This window comes from Coturnix japonica, unplaced genomic scaffold (genome assembly GCF_001577835.2).
Source record: "Coturnix japonica isolate 7356 unplaced genomic scaffold, Coturnix japonica 2.1 chrUnrandom1115, whole genome shotgun sequence".
Taxonomy (NCBI): domain Eukaryota; kingdom Metazoa; phylum Chordata; class Aves; order Galliformes; family Phasianidae; genus Coturnix; species Coturnix japonica.
Genome location: NW_015440438.1, coordinates 1 through 7,482, shown reverse-complemented (window position 1 = coordinate 7,482; position 7,482 = coordinate 1). Strand labels below are relative to the sequence as shown.

The 7,482-nt window shown below is 60.5% G+C and overlaps 1 protein-coding gene across 1 annotated transcript; it reads left to right on the top strand.

The window, feature by feature from the left end:
* Window positions 1-406: 406 nt before the first annotated feature.
* On the top strand, window positions 407-5,659 carry LOC116652734 (NF-kappa-B inhibitor beta-like; the record flags this gene model as incomplete). The annotated part of the gene is given in 6 exon segments (XM_032441966.1): window positions 407-736; window positions 2,549-2,613; window positions 4,369-4,402; window positions 5,396-5,442; window positions 5,445-5,576; window positions 5,579-5,659. Coding segments are annotated over 6 exon segments (595 nt in total), but the record flags the coding sequence as incomplete, so codon positions are not given.
* Window positions 5,660-7,482: the final 1,823 nt, after the last annotated feature.

The window sequence follows — 7,482 nt, the reverse complement described above, 5'->3', positions numbered from 1 at the left end:
CTAAACTTCCGGGTATGGCCGACAGGGGTGGTGCTGATTGGCTGAAAGAGCCCACAACTCCCATAATACACCGCTCTCTCCCGGAAGTATTCTTTGAATACCCCACCCTCCCAAAAGCGCTCTGTGGACTACCATTCCCAGCAGGCCTTGCGCTACTTCCGCCCCCCTCACTTTTGGGCCGCGGGGATTCCCCGCTCTCTCCCGGAAGTGCTCTGTGAACTACGTTTCCCGGCAGGCCTTGCGTTACTTCCTCTTTCCGGAAGTGCTCTGTGATCTCTCTCCCGGAAGTGCGCAGTGAATACCCCCCTCTCTCCCGGAAGTGAACTACGTTTCCCAGCAGGCTTTGCGCCGCTACCGGAAGTGCTCTGTGCGCTCTCTCCCGGAAGTACTCTGTGAACTACATTTCCCAGCAGGCCTTGCGCTACTTCCGCCTCCCTCACTTCCGGGCCGCGGGGATTTCCCGGCCCGGCGGCGCTGGGCCCACAGACCGGGCCCGGCTCATGGCGGCCGCCGGGGCCGCTTCGTCGGTGGATACGAAACGAATCGAAGGAGATGAATGGTACGACAGCGGGTTGGGTTCGTTAGGAGAAGGTCAATTCACTCCATTAAGTCCACAAAGTCCCGGTCCGGTACCGGAATGTGCCGTTCAAACCCACCCGGTTGTACCGGAACACGGAGCGGAACAGGAGCTGTGGCTGCGGCACGTGCTGAGCTTCGTCAGCGACGACGGAGACACGTGTAGGATCGGGGGGGAGGAGCGCCGCCAATGGGGTGGAAGAGACAACTCATCTCCCCCACAGCTCCCTCTCACCTCATCGCCCCACCCCCTGTTTCGCCCCCAACCCTTAGCATCCTTACTGCTCTCTTTCCCCCCCCCCCTTGAGTTTTTCCCCTCCTCCATCTCACCCTCCAGATCCCTCTCCCCTTCTTCCCTCCCTTCTCCCCTCTCCCTCCCCCTCCTCGCTCCTCCTCCCCCCCTTCTCCGTCCTCGCCTCCCCCCCTCACCTTCTTCCACTCTTTTGCCCCTCTCCTCCATCCTCTCCCTCTCCTCCTCCTCCTTCTCCTCTCTCCCACCTTCTCTCCCCTCTTCCTCCATCCCCCTCCACTCCCCCCTTTCCTCTCGCTCTCATCCCTCCATACCATGCCCCTCCTCTCATCTTCCACCCTCCCTTCCATCTCCCCCCGTTCTAACCCTTCTTCCCTCACGTATTACTCCTCTCTCCCCTCACCTTCAATGTCCTCCACCTCTCCTCCATCCCCCTCCCTCCCCCCTCTCCCTCCATCTCTTCTCCCCCCTTTCTTCCTTCCTTCCTCCCCCTCTATCCCTCTCCCCCCTCCCGTCCTCCTCTCAACCCCTCCCCTCCCCTCCCCTCCTCCCTCTCCCCCTTCATCGCCCTTCTCACCGTTCCCTACCTGTTCTTCTCCCTCCTTCCCCTCTCCTCCTTTGCCTCCAGTCCCTACTCCCCTCTCTCCTTCACATTCTCTCCCCTATCAGTCTCTCCCCCCCCCTCCCCTTCCCTCCTCTCCTCCCCCCCCCCTCTTCCCATCTCCGCCTCTTCCTCCTCCATACCTTACCCCCCTCTCTATCCTCTCCCCTTCTCCTCCTCCCCCCTCGCCCCTTGCCCCTCTTCCTCCTCTCCCCACTGTCACACGTCTTGCCCCTTCTCTCCATCCCTCTCCCCACCTCCCCTCTCCTCCCCTTCCCCTCCATCCGCCGCTCTCTCTCCCTCCTCTATCCCTCCCCCTCTCCTCCCTCCTCCCCCTTCTCCCTCCTTCCCCCTGTCTATCACAGATCTTCCCCTTCTCCCTTTTCTCCTTCATCCCCCTCCCACTCCCCTTTCCTCTCCTCATCCCGCCTCCATAACCACCCCTTGCCTCTCCATTTCGCTCCCCCATCCTCCAATCCCTACTCACCCCTTTTTCTCTCCTTTCCTTCTCCCCTCATCCTTCTCGTCCTCTCCTCTTTCTCCCCTCTCCTCTCTCCCCCCCCCCCTCTTCCCCCTTCTCCCCGTCTTCTTCCTCCATTTCTCCCCTCCTCATTCTCCTTCCCCCTTCCCTCATCCTATCACCGTCATCTCCCTTCTCTATCTCTTCTCCCCGCTCCTCCTCCCCTTCCCTTCCTTGCCCCTCATCTCCCTCCTCTCCCTCTCTCCCCCTCCACCTCTCCCTCCATCCCTCCTTCTCCCCCTCCTCCCCCTGCCGCCTCCTCTCTCCCCCATTCTCCCTTCTCCTCCATCCTTCCCCCTCTATCCTCTTTCGCTCCTCCTCCATCCCCTCCTCTCCCCCCCTTCCCTCCCTCATCCCCTCCATCTCCCCTCTTCCCTTCTCCTCTCCCCCCTCTCTCCCTCCACTCACACTGTTCTTCCCCTCCGTCTCTCAATGCCCTCTACCCCCTCTCCCCCTCCTCCCCTTCTCCCCTCTTCCTCCTCATCTTCTCCCTCTACCCTCTCCCCACCCTCCTTCCCTCCAGTGCCTCTCATCCCTCATCTTCGTCCTGCCCTCGGTCCCCCCTCTCCTCATCCTCTCCCCCTCACCCCTCTCTCCCCAGAGCTCTGCATCTCGCTGTTATCCACGACACGAGGGTTCCCTTGACTGCATCCCTTGCATGCGCCTGCTAGAGGCACGGCTACATGGCTGCAGAACGACTCTAGACTATGGTCTGGGGGGGGCCCATAATTAGGGGGGTTTCTTGGGCTCCAAGGGCACATTATGGGGCAAGGGGGGCAGCTGGGGGGCATTAGGGGATTGGGAAGTGTAATAGGCTTGTGGAGGGGGGGCGACTCCCTTGGTTAGGGGCAGCCATATAGGGGGGGCAATAATGGGGGGGTTATTGGGTCCAAGGGGCAATTAGGTGGTCAATGGGGGCAGCCATGGGGGGGGGGAGGTGGGGGGCTGGGGGGAACCCTTAGGCTGGGGGGGGGTTGACACCCTTTGGATTGGGGGGCCGGGCAAAGGAACTGGGGGGGCCCCATAAGTTGGGTGTTCATTGGGTCCAAGGGCAGGGTTAGTGGCAACTGGGGGCAGTAAATGGGGGGGGCGGGGGTATCTTTTATACCTGGGGCTGGGGGTGAGATGCAACACTGGAGTCCCTATTTGGGGCTGGGGCACCCAGCAGAGTATGGGGTGATCCCATGGGGGGGGTCCATTCCCACTGATTTTAATGCCCCACCGCATTTCCAGCATGACTGCCCTAACACCTGGCGCGTAATCATCCTGTGGCTTGCCCGGCTATCGTGCTGAGCTGCGGCGCGGCAGGAGCATGGGTGGGGTTGTACAGGAGAGGAGAGGGGGCACAACGGCCCCTTACACTTCGCGATGTAGGAGAGGGGGCAGCCCCACCACTTGCGCACTAGACCAGCCTCTGGGGGGGCCCCGCTGCCCCCTAAGTGAGGAGGAAAAGAGTCCAGCTGGGAGAGCGTGTCAATGTATGATGGTAGGGGGGGACGGGGGGTCTTGAAGTTGGGGGGGGGTTTATCAAGGTGTAATTGGTGAAATTATGGGGTGGGGGGGCAGGAGAGTCATGGGCGTAAGGTGGGGGGTTGCCTAAGATGGGGAGGGCCTAAGGTGTATGGGAACATATGGGATGGTCGTAGGAAGGGGATGGGGGGAGGAGGAAGCCAGAAGGGGGGGCCAAAGATGGGGAGGGCTTAAGGTATATGGGAAGCATATGGATGGTTAGAATAGGGATGGGGGGGAGAAGATATGCGATGGGTTTTAAGTGGGGGTTGGGTCTAAAGATGGGGGGGCATACAGGTAATTATGGGAGTATATGGGATGGTTAGGAAGGGGATGGGGGGGAGGAGAGTGATGGGGTTAGGGAGGGGGGGTCTAAGATGGGGGGGGCTTATAAGGTGTATGGGAGCATAGGGACTTGGTTGGAAGGGGATGTGGGGCATAGGAGCAAAGGGGTTAAGGTGGGGACGGGCTAAAGATGGGGGAGGGGGCTTCAGTTGTAATGGGAGTCATATATAGGATGGATGTCTTAGGAAGGAGTGGGGGGGACGAGTGATGGGGTAAGTGGGGGGGGTTCAAAGATGGGGGGTTTTTAAGGTGGTATGGGAACAATAGGGGTGGGGGGGAGATAGTGGATGGGGTAAGTGTGGGGGGGGTCAAGATGGGAAGGGGGTTTAACGGTATATGGAACATATGGATGGGTAGGGGAAGGGGATGGGTGGAGAGGAGGAGCCCAGAGGGGGCCATAAAATGGGGGGGGGGCTTTAAGGTGTATGGGAGATATGGGATGGTTAGAACGTAGGTTGGGGGGAGGCGATGTGATGGGTTATAGAAGGGGGGGGTCCATAGTTGGTGGGGGTCCATAGTTTAATTGTTGGGGGGGGGGGACCCTGTGATGCCCTCGCCCCCTTGCAGGTTCACCCTTTGACTGTCGCCACCTGAGGAAGGAGTGAGCTGGGTGCAGCTGCTTGCTGAGGCGGGGCTGGACTCAAATGGCTGTTGAAGCAATGAAAGGGGGGCTTGGGGGCAGGAGGGGGTTAATGGGGGCAGGGGCGGGGTGTGGGGCAGAAAGGGGGGTGGCGTAAAGGGGGTTTGGGGCAAAGGACCCAGGGATAGGGGGGCAGGGGACATTGGGGGCATCAATAGGGATCCCAGGGATGGGGGGGATGGAGCAGAGGGGAGGGGTATAAGAGAAGAGGGGATATGGGGCAGGAAGGGGGCCAAGAGGAGGAGGGGATCAGGGCAGATGAATGGGGGGGATGGGGCAGAGAATGGGGTGGGGCAGAGGGGGGGATATGGGGCAGAATGGGAGGGGGGGGTTCGAGGTAGAGGATGGGAGGATGGGGTGAGGATGGGGGGAACAGGGCATACAGGGGGGTATGGGGGCAATATGGGGACATGGAAATGGGGGCAGATGAGGGGGGTATAGTGGTAGAGAGGGGGTTATGGGGAGAGGATGGGGGGCAGAGGATGGGGCGGCAGAGGATGGGGTATTAGGGCAGGAAAAGGAGGGGGATGGGGCAGAGAATGGGGGGATGGGGTAGAGGAGGGGGTTGGAGGGGGTGGATGGGGTAGAGAGGGGGTTATGGGGCAGAGATGGGGTATCGGGCAGAGATGGGGGGTATGGGGCAGAGGATGGGGTGGGGGGGAATGGGCAGAAAATGGGGGGCAGTAGGATGGGTTATGGGGCGAGGGATATGGGGTAAAAGGAGGGGGTAATGGGCAGAGAATGGGGGGGATGGGGTAGAGGAGGGTTATGCGGGCAAGAGAATGGGCAAGGGGGGGGAAACGGGCAGAAGATTGGGTATGTGGGCAAAGAGAGGTGGGATAATGGGGCAAGCAAGGAGTGGCTATGGGCAGACAGGGGTGTAAAATGGGGCAGAGAAAATGGGGGGGTCACACTGCTGTTCCAATCCCCAACCCCCATGACTTGTGCTCCCAGGAGCACGAGCTGTGGCCGGCAGCCCCCTGCACTTGCAGTGGAGGCGCAGAGCCCGAGCTGGTTTAGCTGCTCCTAAAGGCCGGAGCCTCGACACAGCTCGTGGTTATGGGGGTCGGCGTCTCCCCGTACAGCGCCCGCCAGTCTGCCCGGACCCGGCTGCCGCAGCTGCTGAGGGACTTCGGGCTCCTGACAGGTGTGGGGACTCAGACAGTGAGGAAGGAGGAGGACCGGAAAGAGAGAGTGAAATGGGACAACAGGCAGCGCGTAAAGGAGACCCCCCCCCCCATAACACCCCCCCCCTTGAAACTGGGCTTGGGGGTCTGAGCCCTGTTGCCCCCCACGCTCCCCTCACTCCAGACCCCCCCCCCAAATCCCTCCTAACCCCTCAACCCCTCCCAAACCCGCCCATCCCCTCTAACCACCCCCCCTTCAATACCTACCATCCAAACCTCCCCCCCCCCACCCAGAACTAACCTGACCTCTCAGGGTCTGAGCCTGTCCCCCCCCCCCCCTTTTCTCCCCTTCCAACCCCCCCTTCAAACCCTTCCCAACCCCTAATCCCCCCAATAGCCCCCCCCAACCCCCCTCAAAAACCATACCCAAACCCCACCATTCCCAAACCCCCCCCCCGCAACCCCCCCCTAACCAGAACCTCCCCCTTCCAGACCCCCCTCCAATTCCACCACCCCCCCCCAAACTCCTCCTCTAAACCCCTCCTCCAGACCCCCCCTACCAAAAACAGCCTGACCTTCTGGGGTCTGAGCGTGTCCCCCCCTTCTCCCTTTCCGACTCCCCCCCCACCCCCCAAGTCCCCCCTTCAAAAACCATCCAAACCCCACCTCCAACCCCCCCCCCTCAAATCCCCTCCCCACCCCCCACACCAGATTCCTCCCCTTCACAGACCGCCCCCTCCAATTCCCCCCCCCCCCCCCCCCCCCACTCCTCTAAACCCCCTCCCTCGCATGACCCCCCTATCCAAGAACCAGCCTGATGCTTGCTGGGGTCGAGCCGTCCCCCCCCCCTTCTCCCCTTTCCAGACCCCCAACCCTCCCCCAAAGTCCCCAACCCCCCCTTCCAAAAACCATCCAACCCCACCTCCCAACCACCCCCCCTCAACTCACCCCCAAACCCCCCATCAGAACCCCCCTTCCAGACCCCCTCGCATTCCACCCGCCGCCCTTCCAACCCCCTACCAAAACAGCCTGATCTTTCAGGGTCTGACCCTGTTCCACCCCCCCTCCAATCAGACCCCCACCCAAACCAGCCTGGTTTGGGGGTTGCGCCCTGTCCCCCCCCTCAAAACCGTCCTCGTCCTTATGGGATCTGAACTAATTTCCCCCCCCCCCCCAGGATGATAGAGATCATCGTCATTAACAGCGGACGCTGTTTGGATCTGAGACCCCGGACTGAACCCCCCCCACACCCAAATACCCCACCTATTTACGGGGTACCCTGAAGGCTATAGCCTGGACTTTGGGTGGCTCCTGTGCCCCCCCCCCAATTTCTATCTCCCCCCTTATTTTTGGTAAACTTTGGGAACGCATTTAATATAAGTTGTTTTCAAATAAAATGGGGGGGTCTCTTTAAAATCCCTCCCCCCCCCAGCCAAAACTGCTCCACTGAACCATGGTGTGTATTGATGATTGGAAAGGAATGGGGGGGGGGGGGGCAATTATTATGGGGGGGGCTTTCATTATGGGGGGGGGATGGGTGAATATTATGGGGGGGGTCTCCGTTATGGGGGGGTTGGAGCACAAAATATAGATCTTAATAGCGATGTTGTTTATTTCAGGGTCTTTTAAGATTGTAAGAATGCCCCCCCCCTCATGAGTGGCCCCCCCGGGTTGATTGGGGTCCAATATACCGTAATAATGGGTGCTGGGTTGTTTGAGCACATCCCTGACCCACATAAGGTTGTCGGGCCGGGGGGTGACGCGGAGCTGCCATCCCTAAATAATGGGGCGGGGGAAAGAAGGTCAGTCCCAGCTTTGTGTCTCCTGTCAGCACCCCCACACCCTCTTAAAGCCAATGAAGACCCCAAGGAACATCTCTCAAGACCCACATGGACCACATAAGGACCCCATAAG